The 27,805-nt window shown below is 42.4% G+C and overlaps 2 protein-coding genes across 8 annotated transcripts in view; both read left to right on the forward strand.

The window, feature by feature from the left end:
- The window catches only part of ADGRF2 (adhesion G protein-coupled receptor F2), a 57,479-nt gene extending 29,698 nt beyond the window's left edge, over positions 1-27,781 (forward strand). For 3 of the 7 annotated variants that reach the window (XM_046006833.1, XM_046006832.1, XM_046006834.1), the window contains exons 2-10: positions 2,432-2,530; positions 7,110-7,152; positions 8,084-8,235; positions 10,367-10,600; positions 11,526-12,887; positions 17,533-17,574; positions 20,837-20,896; positions 23,474-23,550; positions 24,989-27,781. In XM_046006833.1, coding sequence (XP_045862789.1) covers positions 2,459-2,530; positions 7,110-7,152; positions 8,084-8,235; positions 10,367-10,600; positions 11,526-12,887; positions 17,533-17,574; positions 20,837-20,896; positions 23,474-23,521 — 2,013 coding nt within the window. In that variant the 5' untranslated portion in view covers positions 2,432-2,458 and the 3' untranslated portion in view covers positions 23,522-23,550; positions 24,989-27,781. Of the gene's footprint in view, positions 1-2,431; positions 2,531-7,109; positions 7,153-8,083; positions 8,236-10,366; positions 10,601-11,525; positions 12,888-17,532; positions 17,575-20,836; positions 20,897-23,473; positions 23,551-24,988 lie in introns of those variants that run through there. The other 4 variants (XM_046006835.1, XM_046006837.1, XM_046006836.1 and 1 more) reach the window with 4 other exon arrangements.
- ADGRF4 (adhesion G protein-coupled receptor F4) overlaps positions 23,527-27,805 on the forward strand; it is a 29,810-nt gene continuing 25,531 nt past the window's right edge. The window contains exon 1 of the mRNA XM_046006831.1: positions 23,527-23,550. The gene's annotated coding sequence lies outside the window, so the exon portion shown is untranslated. The remainder of the gene's footprint in view (positions 23,551-27,805) is intronic.

Below are 27,805 nucleotides of genomic sequence, written 5' to 3' on the forward strand. Positions count from 1 at the left end.
ACTTTTTTCAGGTTGTATGTTCTTGAGAGATAAGCCTTTTCTGAAATGAATGAATGAATGTCTGTAATGCATTTTTTTGGCTTGGGATTCTCAACACCAACATTTTCAAACATTTGTTTAAGAGAGAAGAGTTACACTTCTGCTACCCTTGCATTGCAGAAAGTTGTGGGGTGAGTCGGGCAAAGGCGGTCTGAACCATTAGAGACCCGAGGTTTTCAAAAGAAAAATGGGACGGAGGTGGGTAGTATGTGGGTTGGGGCTGGGGGAATCAAAAGATTGGATTCCTGCTGCTGTCTTGCCACCATACTTTTGACTTCTTCCAGACTTTGTGCTTTCAAGGGACTAGAAAAAAGAGCTAATGACTATGGCTTAATGTCAACAAGTCTGGAAGAAAATTGATTTTATTAAGTCCACTTTACTTAAAGAGCAGTTTTATAAGCAAGACACCAAAAAATCCAACTTTAGAAAATGTTTCTTCCAGTTAAAAGAATTCAGAAAGAGTTCAAAATGCACCCAGAGTCCCACTGTTGTTGAAACTTGCACAAAGACAGTGTTCCAGAGTTGTGGTCCTCAGTCCTTCTGTGAGAAGCTAGTCCCAGATAGCAAAGAAGTTGCTAGAAGATCTGGGCTCCAAGATTTTAACAGTAGCATAACTATCATAAAAGTCCCTACTGTAAAGTCTGTGAAGGTCGTTACCATATAAAGCACAGAGTGCTCACTTTGCCATACATAAAAACAATTTTAGTGATAATCAAAATGCATTTCGATAAAATTAAAACAAAACTATGTTTAAAATTTAAAACAAGACAATAAAGATTTTTTTCAAAACAACACCTTAAAAAAATGGATCATACTGATCCATCCACCTGATCTAATCATTCAACTTCTTCCCAGCCCCTTTTAAAAAAATCTGTTTGAGTGTCTGAATGGAGCAGTGCTAACCCTTCAAAAATTGTTGTCTTCTGCTATTTCTTAAATCTTCTTTTTAAAAGTAGTTTTAGTTAAAGAGAAAATATTCTGGATCATGAGAATTTTAATGTAAAATTAATGTAATTCCAAAAGACATGGACTCATGCTCAGATTTTATGAAAATTATGTCCACAAATTCATCAGTCGCTTTAATTTTTTTCTGATTTTGATGATTTTACCCGAAACAATAACTGTATTGGTGATGATTGTGTTAAGTCACTTTGATGATTTTCATAATGGATTTATATCCATTTGAAAGACATAAATTTGGAAAAAAGAAGTCAATGGGACTGAAATCTACTTGAAATTGTCGGTTCACCTGGGTTGCTACTAAATACATTTGGAAGTGATGAGCAACAAAGTAATCCTTGTGCTTAAAGAACTTCCGACCTTTAGAAAACCCTGTTAAAACAACAGGCTGAAACTGGCAATGTGAAATATTTTAGTCATTGGATTTCAGTAAGATAAGTATTTCACTGCAGGAAATATGGTTAAAAAGACATTTTGCCTAGTCTTTAAAATAATGGTATTGTTTGCTGTAGCATTATGTGTGATTGGGAGAAAGGCCATTCCTTTTTGGCTAAAAATGGTCAAATAGCCAATATCGACCATTGCAAAAGTTCCTGGCCTTTGTTGAGGACACCAAGTCCTCTGAAACCTTCCATCTAAAAGCAAAAAAACATCAAATACCTTTCAAAGAGGATTTCACTCAAAATGAAAAATATTAAAATTATTAAAATTTAATTCTAAAAAAAATTCAACTTATATTGAGTCATCTACAGAGCATGGATCTGATATGAATCATCAGCTTTTCCTGACCACCTACCCTACCCCCACCCACTTTCCTCTCTCTCTAATGAGTGTATCATGGGCCCACCATGTGTCCAGCACTGTTCTGGGTGCCAAGGAACCATTTTAGTTTTGACATCAATTTGGGCTGAAATAACAATGGCAGGACTTGGCTAAAATCGGTTTTGAACTTTGCCGCCTCCTATGAAAATACAGCTCCAGAGTTAGGTGGGAGTGAGGCTCATAGGCGAAGCCTGGAGCTTACTCTCCTTCCAAAGATATTTCTGGCCCGAGTCTGCACACAGGAACCCTAGCTCACCTTCTACTGCGGCCACCCACACGTTTCTCAGACCTGCCTAACCCAGGGAGTGAACCATCATTCTGGTTCCCTGAACATGGGCTATTATTCATTGCAACCCAGCAGGAAGCTTCCTTTGGAGGGATTCCCACAGGAGGTATCCCATCGCCTGCCCTTCCCAGTGCCAGCTGCTGCTCACACCTGCAGCCTCTTCTGGATCAATGGGAGGCTGCAGGGATGCCTCCTCTGGGGCACAGACATTTGAGATGACGGCAAGAAGGACAGAACCTGGACTTACAGGTTGACTGAATCTTCAGGGAGAAGCTTCGAAAGCTTCGGATTGGAGACACTTTGCTTTTTCATTGATTTTTCTAGAAGCAAGAGACAGCAGTGTGGAAGACGATGACTCACATGCTTTTGCTGTACTGCTTCATGTTTCTTTTGCCCACAGAGTCCTGCAGGACATTATGCCAGGTAAGAAAAGGGAAGTGGGAGGAGGAATGAGTGGGAAAGCAAATGGAAATGCATAACTATCAGCTAAGGGGCCCTAGTTACCTGTGCTCAAGTGGAGGGGGAAGGCAGTGGTCTAGCCAGAAGAAGTTGCAATGACAGGTATCCAAAATCCATTTGAGTTAATAGCCTCAAACTATTTCCTTTTGATTTTTTTTTTTTTTTTTTTTTTTTTTTTTTAGAGAGAGAGAGCAAGCAAGTGGTGGGGGGGGCAGAGAGGGAGAGAGAATCTTTTTTTTTTTAAAGATTTATTTATTCATTTATTTGACAGACTGACATCACAAGTAGGCAGAGAGGCAGGCAGAGAGAGAGAGAGGGGAAGCAGGCTCCCTGCTGAGCAGAGAGCCTGTTGCAGGGCTCGATCCCAGGACCCTGGGATCATGACCTGAGCTGAAGGCAGAGGCTTTAACCCACTGAACCACCCAGGTACCCCTCCTTTTGATTTTTTTTAATGAGTTCTTGAGATAAGGCTTAAATGATTTGAGGTTGATAATTTTTTTTTTTTCGTATTCTTTGATGGTGAAGATTTTCATTGTTCATAACCAGGGGGTGCTACTTCTGTGGAGGCACCTGAAAATGTGGGGGTGGTAAGCGGTGTCATGTGACTGGGAGATATTTAATGGCAGTTAGTGGGCAGGACCTAGGAATGGTCTGGCTCAATGAAGCTTGTCCCACCCAAAATGAGATCTCTTTGAGAATCCTGATAATGAGCCCAATGGATGGGCTGGAAGGAGCAATGAGCCCCTCAGATAGTCAAGGCTTAAGCAAGGTTTAACTGGGATGAAGTTTGTAGCAATGTACTGGTTGTAAGTTTTGTGGGGCAGTGAACCCTATAATGCTCTCTAGAATAATTTCCCTCATACCATAAGTCATTTTAATGTCCTTAACAGTTACTTAGTTAAAATAAGGTGTGGAGGATCATTGAGATAGATAGATGGATAGAGAGACATAAAACTACTTTGACATTCTTGGGAACAGTGTATTATTTTTGGACTACAAGATCTGGAAGGGAGATTTGAGATCAACTGGTAAAGCTCCATCTCTTACATGAGAGAGAAAACTGAGGCCCATGTGGTGGAATGTAATTTTCTTGAGGTTTCATACCTATCCAGCCAGAGGACTTAGGAAGGAACCCTGTTTCTTCAGATTCTGTTTCTTGTACTTTCCATTGTATTATGTCCCTTCTTAGCAAAAGTCTCCTTAGGAAAGAATGATTTTGGAAATTCTTTGGAGGAGTTTCCAAATTATAATCATTTAAGGAGTTTTCTCCATGACTCCCCTTCTCCCCAGCACTGAGGTGGTGCCTTGCTTCTGGGACAGTTAAGCTCCTTCAGAAAGACTTCTCCCAGAAAGTATCCTGACCCCACAGCTTTGTTCTCCTTCCCCCTTCCTTTGTTCATTCCTATTTTCCCATAAGACAGAACTTAGAGAGTAGACAGAGCCTGGGATGTTTGTTTTGTTTTCTTGGTTATTGAGGACCACCTTATGAACATTCTGTCCTTTTCTTCTCAACCTACCAGTTATTGGATGCTGAGCTTCTTCTGATGCTTCTGAAGATGCTCAGCATCTTCTCAGGCTTGGCAGATTACAGGTTTCCAAAGGGTTCTTTTCATAGTATTCTGCTGAAGATTGCAGATGTCTAAAGTTGAAGGGGCTCATATCAGAGGCCACCCTAGAAGTGAAATGACCAGGAGGAGTTGGATGTGGATGTGTTTCAGCAAGTTAATTGGGAATAAGTGAATCAAGTCCTTCACTTAAGAAGGCAGAGTTTCCAGAATTCCTTGTAAATAGCACACTGTGGTCCTCTTCCCACATATCTGATTAATAAAATGTGACTTCATAGGATTCTGTTTAATGGGCCACGGGTTATCCAGAATTATCCACTTTGAAATGCTTTATTGTGGTGTATTAGTGGCCATGGACCTCTCAAGATGGGCTGAGGACATCACTTCCCCACAACCTACAACCTTCTCTGCCATCTCCACTTGCATCTGGGCTGATTTGGTGGAAAGGACAATGTCATAGGATTGAGAAGAGTTGAGTTCTAGACTTAGCTCTAAGAGGAATCCCCTGTGTGACCTCAGGAAAGTTGTCTTGTCTATCGAAGACACACCTTCCTTACCTATGTAATAAGAATGTCTTTCAAAATGCAAAAAACTGCCATTTTAATATTCTTGCTGGGTCAAAATCTTTTAAGTCTTCCAGGTATATAATAAGGCTTGGATCTCTAGACTGAAATGAGACGTCATTTTACATCAGTGCTTTGAAGGAGATTGTATTTCGTGAATCCTCGGTGATACCTTCTTCACCTTGGACAGAGCCTAAAATGCTCAATTCAGATCCTCCATAAATTCTTATTGGTAGGGAAAATGGAAGATTTGGGCTTGTTTCTTGATAACATGGAGAGAAACAATATTGTGAAGAAGAAAGGGACATGAACTCCACAGGTTACTCACATAGCTAAGTCACTGAGTTTCTAGGTCCTTCCCTAGTGGTTTAGATCTTGGAATGCAAGTTGGAGAATTGGACCATGGCTCTTCCCAGCTACTAGAGAGCAAGCTTCTGGCACAAAACCAGGAGATTTCAGTCTCTCTATGCACACACACAAACACACATATGTACACATGGTGGTATATCCATACATGTTATCATGTACATGTACACATACATGTGAGACACAGAACTAGCTACTTAGGGAGATATAAGAGACATGATACACAACCCACGTTCTTAAGGAACATACAGTTTAACCGAGAAGATAATATGTGCGTATAAAAATGGTTAGATAGTAAATAGCAGGGAGGTGAGTATATGCATATATGTGAAGCACTGAATATGTGTTATGGAGATATAAATAATAAATCCTACGGAAGCCAGAGAGAGAAGGATGCATCATTTAGAACTGGATCAGGAAAGATTTCTTGGAAGGGACAAACTTGAGCTTTGTATGTGTTAGATACTCGGTAGGCCTTTATTCAGAGAGTAGTAACGGGAGCTGAATCTTAAATACCACTTACTATATTCCAGGCCCCATTCTAAGTGTTTTCTGTAGGATGATATCATTCATTCTTCATGAAAGTGCTCTGCGGTATCACACAATTATACTACTATCATTCTTACCCACTGTAAGGATGAGGGAACTGAGGCTCAGAGAGATCAACTTTTCCAAGGTCTCAAGTGGTAGTATTGGGGTTTGAACCCAGGTGGTCTGTTCCCAGAGTACAGCCCTTGACCACAATGTGACACTGCTTCTCAGTGAAGGGTCCAGTCAGATATGAATGGGTAGAATGGAGAAGGGTTTTTAATCAGGAGAGGTGGGAAGTGATCATGATAGGGAGAAGCCAGATTTGAAGGGAGATCCCTTGAGGAACAGGAATACAAAATTACAAATATAAAATTAAGGGAAAAGGGAATGGCTACTTAAATTGAGGAAAGCAATTACAATAAATTTCATATTTTACAACAAATTGAGAAATGCTAAAAAGTTTTACATTCAGCAATTATTCACCATTATTCAGTAATAACCCCAGTAAAGTCACAATATTTTTATTAATAATAAAAGATGCCCACATCTTTTCCTCTACATTTTTGGCTACATATTTGATTGCCAATAATTTTATAATTTTTTTTTCTATAGAAAAGATAGAAAACTTATTCAGTTTTTCCTCTAGTGTTGCTGATCAAATTTGTCTTTTATTATGGCTAGTTTAGAAACATATCTTTCAGCTTCTCCTTTCCTTATTATTAATGCCATTTAAATATGTTAAGACTGTTGTCAACTGTGGGGAAAATCATCCAACAAGTTTCTTTCAAATATGAGCTGCAAGGTATCCAGAACACTTAGAATTGTCTCACTCTGTGATTTCATTGTAAATACTGTTTTTAAAAAATTGTATTTAGTCTAAAATGAGTGTCACTTATGTGTTGATGTCCTCATTGTAATATGGAAATGACTGCAAATTTCATAAATATATCCTATTAAATTCAAAGTAGATGGATCCCCAATTCAACTTACACTTGTCCAGATTCCATAAATAGCTACAGCCTCTCTAACACTATCTATCCAAAATGAGAGAGAGTGTGAAAGAAGGAAAGGCAGAGTGGCCAAAAATAGTGGTTTGAACAGAAGATGGTTAAATTGTTTTGCCTTTGAAAACTCAAAAAAATATATGATTGTGTGAATGCATTGTTAGACCTTCTCTCAGGGCTTTGAAGGGGCCCGTACAAGCAAGGGACTCCAAAGCTTCGGCTCCGTTAACTTCCATTTAAGTCCATCTCTGCTCATGGTGTATTTCTTGGATAGAATGCTGGTGCTTCTTGTTGGAGAGGAAGGAGGGCTCCTGCCGAGTCTCCGCGGGAGAGAAAGCCATCCAGACTGATGACAAAATGGGGCCGTGGGGACGTACTTCGTGGTCTCCGCTTTTGGTGGCGTCCTGGCATCAGAGATATTTCAGATGTGGCCATTGGTCTGTTACTAAAGTGGATCATTGGGCTGGCATCACAACAATTAGTTTTCATGTGGATTTTGATTTTCCCTTTCTAGGTTGCCAACAAAAGCAAAGAGAAGATGTCTGCCAGGCCACATGGTACGTTGGCAGCGATTAGTGATCAAATGGAAATTTTTGTTTATTATAACAGAGAACCATGCTCAGCCCTCTCTTGATGGCATGACAGATGGGACTGCTTAATGGCTCGCATTTGGACTCTTTAGTTATCTCATATTAAATCTTACCTTTGACCTCTGCTCCCCTCTCCTCCCAGCACCCTCTGCTCCATCCTGGCCAGAGAGTTCTTTGCCATAAACTCTTTCGCTGACCCAGTCCAGCCTGGAGCAGTGGCCGGAGCAGGTTTGGGAAAACTCTTGGGTGACATGACTTGTTACGAAGTTCTAGAGCTGGGAGCTTTCTCACAGAACATGGGGTGCTGTGTTCTCCCCTTACTGTTCTGGGGAGCTGGAGGAGTTTGAGGGAACTGTGGGGTGTGAGAGACCTCGTGGACTGAACATGGGATCTTCCTTGTCACTTCAAAAGGGGAAGTTACCCTTTTATCTGTTTTGCATGTCTGAGTTCTGGATAAGATTTTGTTGGAGGGCGCCTGGGTGGCTCAGTGGGTTAAAGCCTCTGCCTTCAGCTCAGGACATGATCTCAGGGTCCTAGGATTGAGTCCTGCATCCGGCTCTCTGCTCAGCAGGGAGCCTGCTTCCTCTTCTCTCTCTGCCTGCCTCTCTTCTTACTTGTGATCTCTGTCAAATAAATAAATTAAAAAAAAAAAACCTTAAAAAAAAGAAGGGAATCCTAGATTAAAAAAAAAAAAGATTTTGTTGGAGACAACAGGTGTTTGTCACTGAAATAGATGACGATCACTGATCTATTTCAATCGTCCTCCAGTGTGAGAAGAAAATACATCTGATGTACATGGGGTTGATGTGCCCTCACTGTGCTGACCCCTTGGCGATTGGCTCACGCGGTACAGAGCCCCAACATCTCCACCCGATGTCAATACCTTTTATTTCTCCAGGTGTATGTGATGGTGTCTGTGTGGACAATTCTCACTGCAGCCAACCTTGCCCTCCAGACACTCAGGGAAATATGGGGTTTTTATGCAGGCAAAAGAAATGGCACAAGATCACTGAAACCTGCCGGACTCTTAATGCCTTCAACATCTTTGAGGTAATATCCTTTCTCTCACACGCAGAGGGGAGACCCAATGAACAATGCATAGTGCAGTCAATAAGAGAGGGGGGAAGCACAAGGCAGGGCTGGTAGGTGAGTGCATTTGTACATGAATACATAAACTCCTACTCATTTTCTCTCTCTGCACAAGAATGGAGGTTCTAACTTTGGGCATCTGAAAGTTTGTGCTCTGGGTTCCCACACACTTCATGATACAAAGGAGCCTGATCCTCCGGTCAAAGCTAGAAGAACTGTGGAGAATGATCACAGCTTATTTCTCCATCTTTGCTCTTAGCTCTTTACTACAAAGCCTCAGGCCTCAAGGTACCCTTCTCTGACCAGCAGCATTGGCCAGCCTGAGAATTTTTATTTATTTATTTTTTAAAAGATTTTATTTATTTATTTGACAGAGATAGAGTGAGAGAGCGCACAAGCAGGGGGAGGAGGAGGCAAAGGGAGATGGAGAAGCAGAGCAGGGAGCCCGATACAGGGAGGTGACCCCAGGACCCTGGGATCATGACCCAAGCCGAAGGCAGATGCGTAAGGATTGAGCCATCCAGGCGCTCCTACCCTGAGAACTTTAGATATGCCGGCCTCACTCCGGACCTGTTGACTCTGAAGCTGCAGGTTATCAAGGCCCCCAGGTGATTTCTGTGGTCAGTAAAGCATGAGGCACAAGCTGGCCGCAAGGGAAGGCCTTCGTCATCAAACAGATGAGCCTATTTCCATACACACTTAAGTAATGACACACTTTTAAAGATCAAATTTTGATAAATAAAATCAGGAGAAATATTATTTCTTCTCTTTTTGTTTCTTCACTCTTCTTCTCGTAGGGGCGTCACCTTTCTGACATTCAGCTCCTGATTCCTTCAGATGAGTCAATACCCTCACATCTCTTTGGTCCTAGGGAACACCCCTGTTGGGTGATTTTAGGGGGGCTCAGGGAGCGCACCAGTGGATGCTATACTTGAAGTCTCCAAACAGTCTTCAAAAGGCCGCCTGCCTCAGGGTGTCCATCACTGGAGGCATCCCTAATTTGAGGCATCTGGGCAATGATAAAACAGAGAACCATGTACCATATGTTCTACTATCTAAATGCTGTGAGTCAAGCTTCCAGACTGCTAAGTAAAATATGTTCTGCTGGTGTCCCATAAGATTTTGTCCTGCCCCTCAAGGGTGGTGGAAAGCCAAGGTCACATGCTCATAACCCTGAAAACCGGTATCCTGTTGCCACCTCGCAGGCCTAGTGGTGGCGTGGTCCATCATGTAGCACAGACGTCGAGAAGAGGCCAGGTGGGCCCTGGAAGTGGATTTGGGGTTGCTGGGCAGGGAATTTGAGTGTCTAGATGCAGGGACATGAGTTCTGAGTAGGCATATCCTCTAGGCCCACAGTCTCTTTGTCTTATGAAGGGGCAGGCGAGAAGATGCCAGAAAGGGGTCCTCTGAAGTAAGGGTTGGCATTTTTTTTTTTCCTGTAAAGGGCCAGATAATACTTAATCCCTGTGGGTCAAAGGGTCTCTATTGTGAGAATTCAACTCTGCCATTGTGGCAGGAAAGCAGCCTTAGACAATACTTCAATAATGAGTAGACTGGCTCCCAATAAAACTTTATTTACAAAAAACAGGCTGCCAGTCAGGGGCCACGTTTGCTTCCCTTGTTCTGAAGGCTGGGACCCAGAACCTGAATCTGTGGGAGATACTATTTATCACTATTTTCAGTCATTCTTTTGTGTTGGTGTCAGCTGATTTATCCAAATCTAGTCCAGAATTTCTATGTTTAAAATATGTTTAGTAAATATAGGCTTAAATGACACTAGAAATTTATCAGTTGCACAAGACATATATATGCACAGAAGGGGTCTGAAGTGGTATGCTAAAGATAACATTTGTTCCCTGGACGGGGAGAGTTTAGCAACAGGCAGCTGGCGAGCTGGAACTTGGGTTTTTCTGTTCATATACCTTGGTAATGGGCAAGTTACTCCATAGCAATGTGATTATGAAAATATAAAATTGACAAACATTTTGCAACGTACAATTGCGTGATAAGGGTGTCCTAAAGTTAATTAAAGGTACTTTCATATTCAAAGCAAAAGTAACCCAATACAACCTTTCTTTTTGACCTTTCTTAGACAAATTCATATTCAATTCGACCGTTCGGAGGAAATACTGTAATAAAAGAATATGCCAGAAAGTCTGAGACCATCACAGATATGCTGATGCAAAAGTGTCCAGAGGATTTGTCCTGTGTACTCAGGAACATTCGGCAGTCTCCCCGGCTCCCAGGAAACATTGCTGTCATTGTGCAGCTCCTACACAACATATCCATGGTGCTATCGACAAGTGTTGACGAAGTGAAGATGCAGGTGAGCGGCCTTGACTTGGTAGAATGACATTTTGGTGGAAAGAAATGCAGTTTCGCTGGAGTATTCTGTGGGCTTTTTGGGGTCTTTCCTGTCAGTGTCTGTAATGTCTGGCATAGCAAGTGCTCAATAAATGTTCACCACAGAATAAACAAAGGAAAACAGAAAAGGTGAACACAACCAGTACACGTTTAGAAACAGAACTTCTTGGGTGCTGGGTTCGACCCAGGGATAAGCTCGCCCAATGTATATTTTGGCTACTGAAAACCTCTAAGAACTATTCGGGTTCCTGCCGAGGAAGACTTTTCCTACTTTCACTTGTGAGTCAGAACAGGATGCTAAAATGGAAATTAAGCGAATACAAAGAATACAGCCATATGTGTCTGCTGCAGAAGTGTGAAGTGGACCTGGATTCACTTCTTTTACTTTCAATCTTTGAGGCAGAGGGGAAGAAGGAGGTTCAGCCTCTGGTGTCAAATTTCAATTTGCTATGCTCCTGTCCAGGGTCCTGCACACAGTTGGGACTTAATAGATATTTGTTGCAGGATTGGGTATTCTGACCAGGGTGGGCAAGTGGCTGGCTTCCCCATGGTGTGAAGGGGAAGTGCTGATGTCAGTGAGATTGGGGAAGGCTGCCCACTTGCCTGCCTCCCAGGGAGACTCTTCATACATGACATGAGGGCAATTCCTTCCTTGCGTTATTCTCCAGCTCAAACTTTGTTGGCCTGCCAGTACCCTGGGGATCTCATTACGAGGCTGATTCTGATTCACTAGGTCTGGGGTGGACCCTGAGAGTCCATCCTTCTAAGAAGTTCCCAGGGGATGCCTATGCAACAGGCTGGAGGACCACACTTTATAAAAGTGAATTCTGACTGTCCTGGCAGATTCAGGAAGTGGCTCAGTACTAATTCTGATTCTTCATTGGCAGAGTTACAGTATCATGGCCAACCACATTCTCAACAGCAAAAGCATCTCAAACTGGACCTTCATCCCTGAAAGAAACAGCAGCTGTGTCCTGCTACACTCAGTCAATTCCTTTGCAAGAAAGCTATTTATAAATAAGTATCCCATTGACATATCAGATGTCTTCATTCATACTATGGGCACCACCATATCCCAAGACAATGCTGGGAAGAATTTCACTTTTTCAATGAGAATTAACGACACGGGCAGTGAGATCACTGGACGGGTGCTGATTGGTAGAGATGAACTTCAGAAGGTGCCTGCTCCTTCCCGGGCCATCAGCATTGCATTTCCGACTCTTGGGGCCATCCTCGAAGCCAGTCTTTTGGAGAGTGTTACTGTCAATGGGCTCGTCTTGTCTGTCATTTTGCCCAAGGAACTTAAAAGAATCTCATTGATTTTTGAAAAGATCAGCAAGTCGGAGGAGAGGAGGACACAGTGTGTTGGCTGGCACTCCCTGGAGAGCAGATGGGACCAGCAGGCCTGTCAAATAATTCAAGAAAACTCCCAGCAAGCTGTTTGCAAATGCAAGCCAAGCAAGTTATTTACCTCCTTCTCCATTCTCATGGCACCCCACATCTTGGAGAGCCCGATCCTGACTCATATCACGTACATAGGGCTGGGCATTTCGATCTGCAGTTTGGTCCTTTGCTTGATCATTGAGGTCTTGGTCTGGGGCCAAGTGACAAAGACGGAGATCTCATACTTACGACACCTGTGCATCGCCAACATCGCGGCCACCTTGCTGCTGGCTGATGTGTGGTTCGTCGTGGCTTCCTTTCTTAGTGGTCCCATGACACACCACAACGGATGTGTGGCAGCAACATTTTTTGTTCATTTCTTTTACCTTTCTGTGTTTTTCTGGATGCTGGCCAAGGCACTCCTTATCCTCTATGGAATCCTGGTTGTTTTCCATACACTGCCCAAATCGGTTTTGGTGGCTGCTCTCTTTTCAGTCGGCTACGGGTGCCCTTTGCTCATTGCTGCTGTCACAGTTGCTGCCACTGAGCCCAGCAAAGGCTACCTACGGCCTGAGGCCTGCTGGCTCAACTGGGACATGACCAAGGCCCTCCTGGCCTTTGCGGTCCCAGCCCTGGCCATCGTGGTTGTAAACCTGATCACAGTCACACTGGTGATTGTCAAGACCCAGCGAGCCGCCATTGGCAGTTCCATGTTCCAGGAAGTGAGAGCCATTGTGAGAATCAGTAAGAATATCGCTGTCCTCACACCACTGCTGGGCCTGACGTGGGGATTCGGGATAGCCACTGTCATCGATGATAGCAACCTGGCCTTCCACATCATCTTCTCCTTGCTCAATGCGTTCCAGGTAAGTCTAGGTTCTACTGAGCCAGTACTAAGGGAGAGAATTCAGGAAGAAGATTTGTCATCAGGAGCTTATGCAATTGTATTTCTTTGTGAAAGACAATGGACTTGGAGTAGCATAGTGAGTCAGGAAATAAGCTTTTTCCCCAGAAAGGCCTGGGTTCAAATCTTGATTCTCTCACTTACTAATGTGTAATGTTCTCTTGGGATATCTGTTTAACTTTCCTGAGCCACATTTTTCTCACTTATAAGATGGGTATAATACTGCCCATGTTATAGGGATGTTAGGAAAATGAAATAGAACATTGGGAAAGCACCAAGTACCAAAATGACCTAAAGATTATAAATAGTACATCAGTAAGGCTGAACCACTACTGTTTAGAAATTAAACACCACCACTTCCCCCAAACCTAGGTACCTAACTGGAGATATTAATAGGTGCACCTTTATTATATTTCTTTCCATTTAGAATTTTTAGTTCCCATTGGAAATCATCTTATTTTAATGAGGCAAGTCATACAGAACAGTATTAAAGATAAATAGTTTCCCTTCTCTCACCTCTGTGAATTAAACAATGTTCACAGTTTCATGTTTCTCCTTGTCAAATTTTTAGGCTTATATACAATATATTTTGACATAATATAGGGGTGAAGATATATATTATTATGTACCTTATTTTTTCACTTAAAAACACATGATAGCCTCTTAGTAGATAACTATGTATAAATATGTCTCTTTAATGGCTGCATAGTAGTTATTCCATATTCAGTAATCCCTTACTTGACTGAAATTTGTTTTTTTAATTTTTTTCCTGTCACTATGTACCAATGAGCCAAAGTTTATCATATTGAATGTTAAATACGTAGATAAGAATTAACTGATAAGAAAGATTTTATTTTTCTAATGACCTTTAAAATAATCCTTTTTTCTGAATGTAGACTTATTTGAAAATAAATGTTTTACCTGGTGGATAATAGAGATTTGAAGTCAAATATTTTCTCTTTCAAAATTTAAATATAATGATTTCATTTTACAATAAGCATTTTGATGCCTTGGCAAACAAGGTTAATAATAATAGAGGTGCCTCATAATTTGACTCTGTATTTATGCATTTCTACAAAAAAACATTTTTTTATATAGCTTTTACCCAAGTTTATGCAGCTAGTCATGGACAGGGCTGGTATAACCACCTAGCGTTCTCAAATTTCTGATCAACATATCCCATGGCTGTTTGTCAGGAGCCCTTAAAGAGTTCATGTATCTACTCCTCTGCATTTCCCTTTCCTTGTCTCCCCGGGTGTCCTCTTGCCTGCAAGTTTTGGTCTGGACTAGGCTGTGAGCATTTGCATTTTGGTACCATGAGCTCCTTTACCTATCATGATAAGATCAATTTGTAATTTCAACTCAGTTTCTGCCTTGACTCCTGCCAAGAAGGGTGGAGCTCATCTAAATGCCGGTACTGATGGACGTGAGAAGCTGAGCCTGGGGTGTGGATGAAGGGTAGACACTGGCACAGGCTCTAGGCACTGGTGTGCTGCAAAAGGTAGTTTGTCCTGTCTCCAGAGAAATGACTTCTATTTTCAGGAGTTTTGCAAGCTGACCTCATTAAAAATTAAATATGCAAACTTGTGATTAAATAAAACAAACGTTTCGTGTAAGGTCCTACATCCTCAAAATATATTAATCCCCATTTGTCTACATTTTCCTAGGCTCGTGAGGTTATTTTAATCTATGATATCTGTATGGTGGGCACGCTGTATAATGATGTGACCATCCCTTCCTAATTCCACATTAGGTGACATTGCATTGCTAGATTTAAATCAGCCAGTGTGGGAGTATTTAGCCACAGAGACAGGAAAGTGCTACAAATTAGTAGAGCTGGTTATGGCTATTTACCAGCAAATCAGTGGGCCAAGGCATCCTTGGGATGCCCGGTGTGGGAGGAGAGAAAGGGGAGCCATCCATCAGCTGAGGTGGGTGAACACAAGCAAAAGGAAGGAAGCAGAACTAGCAGAGTCTTAGGATGAGGGGCAGGTCGTACTGATGGAGTGGACAGAGAAGAGATACCCCTGAATACACTGTGAGGTCCAGAAGATGTAGGAGAAAGACTCTCCTGGAGGTTTCCTGCTCCTAGCCCTGTGGGAGCACCTCCACTGGTTTTAAAGTTCAACTGCCCCCTTTGCTGGGGAGCTATTAGTTGCTGACTTGACCTCACACTTTATAGCCTGCAACTCCTCGTTGGTATCCTGTCTTGTATTTACTGAGAGTAACTATGGGCTGGGTAAGGTTTGGAGACCCCCTTAAAGTTGTTTTAGTAGGAGAAAAGTAAATGTCTTATTCCGTTTGGGCTGCTGTAACAAAAACACCATAGATTGTGTGGCTTATACATAACAGAGATTTATTTTTCACAGTTTGGAGGCTGGCAAGTCCAAGGTCAAGGCACACACAAATGCGGTGTTTGGAGAGAGCCTGATTCCTGCCTCATAGATGGATAGCCATCTTCTTGCTATAACATCACATAGCAGGGCAGGCAAGGGATCTTTCTGGGGTCTCTTTTGTAATGGCACTAATCCCTTTCATGAGTGCCCCACCCTCATGACCTAATTACCTCCCAAAAGCATGCCTTTAAATACCTTCACATTGGGCATTAGGATTTAGCACATAAATTTTGGCAGGAGGGATAGGAACATTCCCTCCATAGCAGTAAGCCATGTATTTTAAAATTTGGGAGAACACCTTGAGATTTAGCTACTCTAATTGTGGTTTATCTACCAAAGAAATGCAAAGAAGCTGCTACCAGTGAATTTTTATCAATCAGATACTAAACCCTTGATTAATAATTTATCCAGATTTTCTGAATGATATATTGTGTAACTTTTCCCAAGGCGGGACCAATGAAAAGTGATCCTAGTGGAATATTTCCCAGTTACACTGTATTTATGAGTAAGATAAATGACTGTACAAATGCAGGTTGCATAATAAAGCTGTTAAACACACACACACAGATGTAGACACAGACATACACACAAATAAATATACAGAGACACCACATTTATTCAATATTTTGTGTCGGGCGTTATGCTAAGCATTACAGATGTGAATATACTTAGTTTAGCCACGAGAAATTGAAAACCTTATATGGAGAGAAATTCCTCTTTGTCCTTTAGCTATAAAAATGTATTTTTTTAGAGGAAACAGGCTAAAATCATGGTTTCTAGATATTTAAAAAATTTAAATCCTAAGCAAAATTCATAGAGATTCCGATTTTAAATGTATCCATTTTACCAAAACCAGGCCTGGGTGTACGTTTATACAAATGACACTTTGTAACCTAATGGCCTGTGCCATCCATGACATTTTCTTGGTAGACACAGTGACAGATTTCAACAGTTATCTCGTAGGCTAAGCATGTCACACAGAAAAGTAATCTCACAGAAGGTCTCTAAGCTTTGAAATGTTTGCTGGCCTGGCTGAATGGATAGGTATATTTGGTATGTTTAGGGGAATGGATGGGCTATATGGGCAGCACTAATGCCGGTGAAATCTTCCACCTCTCAGGTAAGCTTTTTTACAAACAGGTAGCAGTGGGTTTGGTATCATTCCCGTTGAGGACCACCAGGTTGAAACATCTTTATGGTGCCATTTATATTAAAACTTTATGTCTTAATAGACCTCTGCCTATTATAAGGCTAACATAAGGCTTCATATTCAATTATGAAATTGAAGGTGATGCCTTGTTAATCAAAGGTCATGAGCTCATTTCTCTTCTCAGGTGAGCCAGGACCTGCATAACCACACCTTCAGGAGAAAGCATCTAATGAATGCTGCAATCTATCACATTTTCAAAGTTGAATCTCTGAGTTTCTCTCTCTTTGTCTGGAAATGGGACAAATACTTTTCCTTCCTTCTTCAGGGGATTGTTTTGGGACAACTCAAATGGACTATACCTATAGAGGAACAGCTTCCTTTTGACTTTCATGGGGTCTGACTTTGTATGGATGGTAAGGGATCTGCGAGCTAAGTGAGTCCCTCCATGTTATCCTATTTGGAGCACCTGTTTCTGAGCACACGTTATGTGCTTAAAAGCTCAATCTGTTTTGGGTCTTAGTCTTCTGAGGGTCCATGCGCTTGACTTCCTTTGTGAGTTTTATAACAATCTTTGGTTGTGGATGAGGGAAGGAGGTTGAGAGTGTTAACAGAAGCTGAGCATAGTCGTTTTTGATATTTTTTCTATGGAAGTTTCTTTCATTATAGTTGGTCCAAGGACTGCAAGGCTGCTGTCTATGACCTAACATATTTTCTGACACTTGCTCAGACTATTATAGTCTGGTGAGCTCCTGATAAATGCAAAACACTTTTATTTTAACCAGTTGAAAAATAAAGTCCCATCATCTGGTATGGATCATGGACCTTGGTCTGTTTGATTTACTGAGGTTTCCCCAGTGTTTGGCGTGAGTCTGGCACATGGAAGATGCTTAATCAATATTCGTTGAATGGATGAATCTAGGTGCTGTGACCGTAAGAGAGTCAAAATTTTATGAAATTGTTTTTGATTTATTTATTTATTTGTTTTAACTGGAATAGAAACTGATGAGTACTGGTATTTTAAATGGCTAAATGGCTCTTCTTCCCTCTTCTGTCTTTCTCAGGGCTTCTTCATCTTGGTGTTTGGAACAATCCTGGACCCAAAGGTATCACAAATCCTTCTTCCTTTTGTTTTCCCCCATGATCCGTACTTGGCTCTGAAATCCTCACTTGTAAAGACCACTTACTGAGCGTCTCCAACCTCCATCATTTGTGCGGACACTTGCACATGGCATCACTCTTTATGATGCAAGTAAAATCTACCATCTGGCAAACTCCTGCGGAGCTAAGCATTGTATGTACATTAGCTCTAGTCCTTAAAACAATCTTGGGTATTCTTATTTTTAGTTTTAAGGACGTGGACCGTGAGACTCAGAGTGATTAAACTTGCCCATGAGCTCTACAGAAACCCACTCTAACAAGCTGAAACAGAAAGAGGATTGATTAAATCTCACAAGATGAACTTCGGGAAGATCTCTCTGGCTTGGAGACTCGAGGCTACACCCAAGGAACAATTCCCAATCCAGAGCACAGAACTAGACACCAGTGCTCCTCCCCACTTCCCTGGTGCAGATAGCACAGCTCACCAGGCCAATGTCAGGCAGCAGATGCTGAGCTAGACTTGCTGCTCCTGTTGTCCTGTAGGTCACCTCTGCCCTGCCTGTTGGGATCCACCGACACCTGCTTCTTTGTCCTGTCATGTCTGATTGGCTGAGTCCAGGTCACGTGACTGGATCTCTGCTGCAAGGGAGGTTGGGACAGTGAGTTCCACTTTAAAGAGCAGTAGACTCTGGGAAGGGAATTTTCCAAATACAGGTGTGTGTGTGTAGGTGGTGAGTGGTGAAAACAGAGGAAAACTAAACAAATGAATAGAATACCAAATGTTCACTCAGCCTTCTAAGATCATTCTCTTTCCTTTATTCTATGCTGCCTCCTGAGTGACCAAATAATCAACTCTCTCAAATGTAGAAGCAAACACCTCCGCTGCAGGGTTGATTTTTTAATTAATTATTATTAATTAGTTAATTCCATTATTAAGTTAATAGCTGAGATTTATGAAAGAGGCATTCCACACTGGTCCCTTCATTTTGTTATGATACCATATCAACCGAATAAAAATTATTTAGGAGTGGTAGAGTATTGGTGTTTCAGTCTCTCTATTTCTGGTACGAACTTTGCACCACTGGGAGAGTTCCTTAAGTCTCAGGAACCCAGATCCTCCAAAAGGAATGCAAAGATGATGATTTTCCTGCCTATTCTGTTCGATCCTGGTAAAGAACAAATGTGATTTTGTTAAGTGAAAATACACAGAAAGCATTTAAGGTAGTACACAGTTGTATACCAAGTGATTTTTTAAATTAATCATAATACTACAACTAGTGTTTATTGTCAAAACAGCAGCAGCATTATTATTTATTAATTTACCAGGTGTTATGAGATGTGCAAAGAACTCCAAGACATAGAACTTTCTATGAAGATCAAAACCTCTTACATTTAACATTCTAACATAAAAGGTCAAAGATGTCACAGAACCGTACATGATTAATTGACATAAAGTTGTTTATGCCAGGAATCGTCACAAATTATTTTTAGGATCAGTAAAACGTAATGAGCATATGTCCCCAGATGAGTTTATTGTCAATTTACAAAGTATGTATTTAGTGTGTTATGAAACACAAATTTTAAAAAAGATTAGAAAAAAGGAAATGTAAATAGAAGCTCTAGGTTGTCTCCCCATATCCCTGTGCACAGCCCCCAAGCCCTGGGGAGTGCTTCTCCTGTGTGTGACAAAGCATATTGTATTTTCTGGGAAGCACGAAGTCACTTTGAGCTGGAGAAGTTTGGTACCCATTAACTGCGAAGACAGAACCAACTATAAGTCCTCAGAATGTGAATAACATTTTATGAAGTGGAAGGGAAGAGGGAATAGAAATAAGACAGTGCCTGCATTCAGCAGGAGAGATGTAGGGAAATTGACAAGTTGGTTTGGAGTCTGGGGACTTAAAGCCAAGTCTCAGTTCTTCTCAGTAGTCAACTGACTTTGGGTGTCACCTCGACTACTAATCTTAATGTCCTCTGTTGTAAAATGGGCATAATAGTATCTATTTTATAGGATTATTTCTTGAAGAAAATGAGATGACAGGCATGAAAAGTGTTTTTTAAAAATATATGAATATAAAACAAAATATAATGTAAGAAACAAAGTATATTTGATACATTAATAAATTACTTAATATAGGGGCTTCTGGGTGGCTCAGTTGGTTAAGTACCTGTCTTGGGCTCAGGCCATGATCCCAGGGTCCTGGGATAGACCACTGCATTGGGCTCCCTGCTCCACAGGAAGCCTGCTTCTCCCTCTCCCTCTTCCTCTGCCTGCCACTCCCCCTGCTTGTGTTCTTTCTCTCTGTCTGTCAAGCAAATAAATAAAATCTTAAAAAAAAATTACTTAATGTATAAATATGCCATATTAGCATATACTGTGTTAATTTATATTATTATATATCATGTTATTATATATTATTTATAGCATTAATACATAAACATGCTTTATTAGTATATTAAATGTATTTCTATTATATATTATATTAGCATTAATATACTGTATATAATCATATATATTATTTAATATGTATTAAATATATTTATATTTTATATGTATATTTATGTTAAATCTATTTAATATATATTTAACATACAAAATATAATTGTTATTTGTTATTCTTATTTTCTTTATTCCATAGACTTTTGCTATGTTGCATAGGATTCTGTTTTTTAACTATGGATTGGCCTCTAGAAAAGGTTGTTTTCTTTTTTAAAGATTTTATTTATTTATGAGAGAGAGCATGAGCAGGGGCAGAGGGGCTGAGGGGCTGACCGGCAGAGGGAGAGGAAGAAACAGGCTCCCCACTGAGCAGGGAGCCCTATGCGGGCCTCCATCCCAAGACCCTGGGATCATGACCTGAGCCGAAGGCAGACACTTAACCAACTGAGCCACCCCGGTGCCCTTGGAAAGGGGGGTTCAAATAACAGACAAGCCATAGAAAATGTCTAACTATTCAAGTGCTCCAAAAATCTGCTACCAAAGCGAAATCAAAGATTCCTCAAACTTGTGGCAAACTGTATTTCTTAGGCACAGGGTTCATGCTTCAGGCCTCTGAATAGGCGTCTCCTGTGCTAGCCACACCTTCCTGTGTCTCTCCCTCTCCCCACCTTTTTCTGAAGCATTCCTCCAAGTTACGGACCCCTCCACATCCCAGCGACAGGGCCTGGCTGATAACCTGCTCTCTCCCCAGAGAGTTCGCCTGGCCTGTGCATCTGTGTTGACTTTCATAATCTTTTAATTCTTGACTCTTTTTGTTCTCCATCCAGATAAGAGAAGCTTTAAAGAGTCGAGTAACCGCTGCAAAATGGAGCTCCAGACTATCTGAGGTAAAGCCTGCATACTCATTATTGCATGTGGCGTGTTGCTGAAACAGTCCCCCTAACTCTGTGTATTCCGAAGTGCCCAGTGAGGACCTCTTTGACCTGTTCAGATTCCTTCGGGGGTCGTGGCATCCATAGAGAGGAAAGCAGACTACGTGCATTTAGAGGAGAGTGGCCAGGCAGGGAGTGGGGGTGGGGGGTTGTTTCGGGGGGCAAACTTCAACCCAGGCAGCAGGAGAGCAAGACCATGCGGAAGCAGAGAAATGAGAGAAGAAAATCTCATCTTCCTGGGACCGCCTGCTCTTTCCCTCTGACTCCAGTTGGCAGAACTGCAAACAAAGTGAGGAAGTCCAGGGAAACAAATTCTGACGCTACACAAAGAACTTCCTAGTAGCTTGATTTTCAAGAGGGGCTGGCCGCCCTTGTTACCGGAGTTGTAAAGGAAGGCTGGGGCCGGCTCAGTGGTGTTGTAGAGAAGGCTCTACAGTCTGGGAGTACACACGCCCTTGACCTTCACTTGCACAGTGCAGAAACCATGTATTGTTATGCCAGGGTCCCACCCCTCAGCTGTTCTGAAGGAGGGAAATACAGAAAGTGTTTGAATGGCAGCAAAAAGGGACTTCGAGGCTGGCGCAGGGGACATTTCCCAATCACAAGAGAAGAGGCAATCTACAGTCTTCCAGGCCGACATGGGGTAGGATCCATACCCATGGTTGGGCTGACAGCCTGTGGCCTGAGTAGCAGCACTGTCCCTCCTTATATCCCTTGCCTTGCTGGTCTCTCTCTTTTGATTTCCGTCACCCTCCTTTTGCCTCCCCTCCTTTCTTTTCCCTTTATTTCCCCATCTCTATTGCTGTCACTCCTATCTGAACTTGGTCCTTGGTTTGCAAACTCTGGGGATTGTTGGACTCTCCATAGCCTTTCCAGCTGATATGTTAAAAAGCTACATTTTATTGAGACTAAACATCAACCATGATTTAAAGTAGTGGATCTCAACCTTAGCCAAAGATTGGAGTCAAGTGGGAAGCTTCATAACATGTTGCCTGAGTCCCATCCCTGCAGTCTCATTGGATTGGTCTGTGGTGTGTCTGGGATGGTTCTCATGTCTTCGAGGCTGGGACCTTCTCATCCTGAAGTCCCTAGCATTGTCCATATTTGCCTCTAACCAGCCTGCTTGGCGAAAGTACCCCCACCACTTCACTGGTCTGCCTGGTGCCCTCAGGAGAGGTCGGGCTCTTGCAACCCCTTCCAGTCTGGCTCCGCTCCTTTCTGATGTGATTTCAGTGCCCATTGGTCCAGCCACACAGGGCTAGTCTGCCTTTCAGTACTATCCAGAAGTAGTCATTGGGCCCATTTATCTTTATGTTTTTACCTAAAAGATAAGTCAGGATTATACCCAGAACTTTATATTCAGTTTGTTGGTTGTTGGAGTCTATGGTTTTTAATGCTGGCAGCACCTTAGAAACACCTAGAGAGCTTTTTAAAAAGACAAACACTGCGTACACCCAAGAAAATTTAAACCAGGCACTCTTGGGGTTAGGGCTTGTCACTTTAAAAAAATTTTTAATTAAATTTAATTTTTTTAATTAAAAAATTTTTTTAAAAAATGTTTTATTTACTTGAGAGAGAGAGCATGAGCATGGAGGAGAGGGAGAAGAAGCAGGCTCCCTGCAAGCAGGGAACCCGATGTGGGGCTTGATCCCAGGACCCTGAGATCATGAACTGGGCTGAAGGCAGATGCTTAACAGACTGAGCCACCCAGGTGCCCCACTTTTTTTAAATTTTAATTTTTTAAACTCCCCAGTAATTCTGATGAGCTGCCAGGGCTAAGAACCGTGGGTCTGGGAACCGGGTAAATTTATCCTAACTTCTTGCAATCCTTCCTCTGCCCACAAGAACTTTAGGCTGTTTCTAGTCAGTATTATGTCCTCCTCAGAGGAAGTAGGCTTATTATCTGTCCTCTCTCCTGGTGAGTAGACCTAAGTAGACCTGAGTAGATCTCTCTGTGCAGCAACCTCTCCTTGTACTACCTGCTTGTGGGGTGTCAGTCCCCGCTCCCCAGACCCAGGATACAGAAATGTGCTTGTGTGTGTTCGTTTTACATCCAGTGTGGCATGGTCTATGCTCATGTGGAGATCATTCTACCTTCAAGTTAATGCATTATCTGTCCTAAGCAACATTTCCGTAAAACACGAGGCTATTTTAGACTCAGGTACATTATAAAAGGATGACTGTAACATGGAAGGTTCCAGTAGGCCAGCTGAGGAGCGCTATTTGAGGGCTAGGAGGCATTCTAGTGTTGCTCTGTCTCTCCAGGCCACTCGCTTGCTTCGTCCCGCCTTCCTCCCCCCACGAGCACCCCTACCCAGGCCCCCAGGAGAGGGATCCAGGCCAGGTGAATGGAGGAAGTCTCACAGGGGCCTGTTCCTATGTTATCCGCAGTGCTAATATAAAGAAGGAGGGGTTGGAGAGAAAGGATACAATCAGTAGCTGTACGTCACCATTCTATGTGCTTTGAATATTTGTGATAATCGCAAGTGGACTGCTAATGATTAAGTGTAATTACGCTTTTGTTGTCGACAGAACCTTTCTACTGATTTCTCCCGTCACCCCACCAAAGCAACAAGCTAACAAACCCGGCCATACCTCTAACTTGGGAGGTGAGTGTGAAGGAAGGGTGTTCTCAAAGACATGCCATCTGGATGACATTTCTTTTAAAAACATCAGTGTGAGTTGTTGTAATTAAGAATGATTTATTTCTTTTTTTAATTTCTTTTCAGCGTAACAGTATTCATTGTTTTTGCACCACACCCAGTGCTCCATGCAATACTTGCCCTCCCTATTACCCACCACCTGGTTCCCCCAACCTCCCACCCCCCCGCCCCTTCAAAACCCTCTGGTTGTTTTTCAGAGTCCATAGTCTCTCATGGTTCACCTCCCTTCCAATTTCCCTCAACTCCCTTCTCTCCATCTCCCCATGTCCTCCATGTTATTTGTTATGCTCCACAAGAATGATTTCTTTCTTAATTGAAAGGATTCTTACACAACCCATTCTCATCTGGTATGGTTAGAGTTATGTTCACACTTCTTCTAATGATTGCACTACTGAAATTTTTGTTGTTGCTGTTAAACAGTGAGGTGTATCTGAGAATGGTTATAAGTTAGCCTGACTGAACTTCAGAGGGGAGGGAACAGAGATGCCAGTTCTACGTGGCTGCAGTCCCCCTCTCCCATTCCCCATCCCCAGGGCGTGAGACCAACAATATCTCCACATATCCCACTGTGGCCCCTCTCTTTCCCTAGTGTGAAAAGACCAAGGAATGATCATAACACTGTCTGGGAGAGGTTTCAGGGGTATGTCGAAGTTAATTCACTTTTGAGGTAATGTCTGAGAGACAGAGACATCGAAACAGAGGAAAGGGGGAAACAAGTATGGAGACACTGAGGGGTGTGGTGACTCTGGATTATAAGAGAGCCACTCAGATATGTGGACATGAGCAGACAAGTCTGCTAATCCTCCCTGCCCGTTTCTCTATAGATCTATAGAGAGAAGATCAGACAGGGAGATGGAGACACCCACCACAGGATACCCCATTCACAGGGAGTCAGAGAGAAGCAGAGAGGGGCCAAGGGTTCCCGAGAGAGACCCAGAAAATACAGAAACAGAGATTCATACAGAAACACATAGACAGTGACAGAGACAGAGCACAGAGAGATGCAGAGAGAGAGGCGCTTGGATATCTAGACCAAGCCTCCCTCCTCCAGCCCAATATATCAGGGCTCCAGTAAGCTGCTGTGGCTGAGACCTTCTGCGGCAGCCCAGGGCCTTGTACAAAGAAAGGGGGCTTTTCCAAGAGGAAAAGAAGTGGTCCAGCTTACAGAAGGACAAGGTTTGTAACTCAGCATTTGTAGGCAACAGAAAACCACCAGCCTGTCCCCTGGCTTCTAGAATGACTTAAAAGACTCCCACTTACCAAGGGGATGATACCCAAAGGAGCTTATTGTTCCAGAAAGAGTGAGCCCGTAATGCAGCTGTTGTGAGGCTTTGGGGTCTCACTGCTTGTACATTAAAGTTGTGATTTTTCTGTTCTTGACAAGGTCATACGTTCCAGGAATGGCAGAGCCCCAGTAAAAATGTGCTTCTTTCTGTCTTCTTGCCTCTGGGAAGTATGAAGGAAGCCTCCCATGGCGCGGTGCTGATGAAGCGTGCATGAAGTATAGGAAGGATGGAAGGCCGCTCTGTCTAAGCTGTTCTGCACTGCTCAACATTTCTCTCCGACAACTGTCAACATGCATATATATATACCATACGCATATGTATATATACCAACATGCATATATATATATATATATATATATATATATACATACACACACACACACCATGCCAGGCATTCCCAAGGGAAGAAGAAGATAAAATGGGCCGAAGCAGGACCTTGGTCCTTTGGGAGCCTCCAGCTCCATGCTGTTGGGCCGTGTTTATCCTCAGGAAGAGAGTCTGCTTTATCTTGGCAAAGATGGCCGGGGATGTCACCTGGCTGGTTTCTGTGGATTGTTAAGGGAGGCGTCCTCATAAATAGTCACCAACAGTCGGGCTGACTCTAAGTAGGTCATTGCTGGTTCTTTGTACAAAAGGAATCCAACTGCTAGCATCGTCCACCTGTCCATATTTAAATGGATTACACAGTTAGCTCAGCTTGGGCTTGAATGCAACTTGACCATGAGCCAAGGAAAACTATAGAGCTTTTGAACCAGAAATATGCTCATTGTAAGTGAAGGAGCTTGGAGCCTGGTGTGATGGACCACAGCTAATCCAGGCTTGAGCCAGAGCTGGACACCTGAGTCTGCAGACCTCCAGCTCTGAACTTTCTCCGCAAGACCCAGAACCACTGAGGGACTCTGTCTACTCTGATGATGTAAGATTAACCCTCACCAACAATATGTTTTTTTGAAACCAGTGATGAGGAAGGGAGACTATCATATTTCAAGTACAGAGCTGCTCATTTTCTTAACCTTGTAGGTAAACAAATTCAACGTTCAAACCAGGGGCCATCCCATAGGAGAGCAGTACAATAGATAGAAGCCCCTTTGCGGAGGGGGGTGGGGGTGGGGAAACTCCTTTGCAAAGCAAGCACTCAGGCTGCTGCAGAAGAAAATGAGGGGCTAAAGAAAAAAGGGGCAGTGAATAGCCTCTAATTATCCTACCAAGAAGCCAGTGTTAAATGATGTTACATTACAAAAGGGAAAGTGAGACACACTTTGAATGAGTGGGGTCTCTATCTTTTTTACTGTAAAAAACTTTCTCTAAGTAAGGAAGCCTGAAAAAGCAAAAAATACAATAAAAAAAAGTCAATAAGAAAGTAGAAGGATACACCAACTTGCAGAATAAGTCATCTTTCAAGTGGCATTGCTTAGCTTGCGACAACAGTCCCATTTTTCTCAAATGAAGTCAGAAAGGGATTTTAATTTGACATCTCCCTAGTTATTTCTGCCGAGTCTCTTCCAGGGAAGGGAGTGGTGCAGGCACAGTCCTGGTTTTCAGAACGCAGAGATCTCAGTGCAGAGAAATGGGACTTACCCAGAGTCAATATGTTGAAGTGAGGACGGAAACTCATGAAGTCAAATAGTTACAGGATTAGAAATCGAGAAAAACTTCAGAAAAGACTGCGTCCAATGGCCTCATTTTATAGATGGGAACTCTGGGCACGAGTAAGAGAGAGAGATTGGTATTTCATCTGTATTGTGCAGTAAGCACGAAACAGTCCCATCTTGGTTGAAAGCATGCTCCACTCAGATGTAGAGCACTTCCTGGGATGGGATGGCAGTAAAGACTTTCTTTATTACGATTATTATGAAGAAAGAAAGGGCCCATGGATGCTAAGAGAAACTCCAGAAGTTTTTGGAAATCCCTCGAAGAAGCTCTGCCCTCTCTGCGGCAGCCCACAATCCCGTCTGTCCCCTCCTGAAAGATGATACTGAACGACACATTTTGGTTGCCTGTGGAAGACCCTGAGTGGAGACATACTCCGTGTCCTACTCACACCTCACAGAGGAAATGACCCGGTCAGGTGGCTCAGGGAGAAATTGGTGCTACCTGTGTCTAAGGCAGGTTCGTGGTTAGACGCGTAAGACATGATGATTCTTGGGAAAGTTATTTAAATTCCTTAGATTTTTATTTTTTCACCCATACAATGAAAAAAATGGAGTCTACCTCATAGGATTGTTGTAAAGATTAAATGACTACATGTAGGTAAAAATACCTAGAAGAGTATTTGGCCATTGAAATGTTTGCTGTTTTTATTAAAGTACCTGTGAATTCACTTGCAAACACACGGCCATGGCCTTGTGTGTGAGTTTAGAGATTGACACACTCATGGAAGTTAGTTCATTGAGTTCTAAACAAAAGAAATTAAGCATTTGATTCAGTCCATCCAGCATCGGGGGGATCAGCCAGCAAAATCCGCTGAGTTAACCATCGGACAGTTCTTTGTTCCAGTGTTACCATGTTGGAATACAGACTCTCCTGCCTGGGAAAGACTCCATAGTTCTATTTAGGGCACATTGTGTCTGAGCTTTGCGTCACCTTTTGCGTTCTCTCTGAAGTCTTCCCTGATGAGTCCATCCAGAAGTGCTGATGGTCCCCACCTGATTCCTGTAATATTTATAATCTGGGCCCCTCACTTTATATTTAGTATTTATTGTGCTTTATTGTTTGTTTGCTTTCTGTCTTTTGGTGTGCATATGTTTTCTTTCTCAAATAAGACTGTAAACCTTTGGGGATTGTGTTACTCACTTGATTTACTCACTCTCCTACTCCCTTTTGTATGCCCAAAGTGCAGAGCAGGTGTGTTGCTCATAGAACATGTTCAATAAAGACCTCTGATTACACAACCGTGGGTTTGATGATACTGGCTT

Source organism: Meles meles, chromosome 5, assembly GCF_922984935.1.
Source record: "Meles meles chromosome 5, mMelMel3.1 paternal haplotype, whole genome shotgun sequence".
In the NCBI taxonomy this organism is placed as follows: Eukaryota; Metazoa; Chordata; class Mammalia; order Carnivora; family Mustelidae; genus Meles; species Meles meles.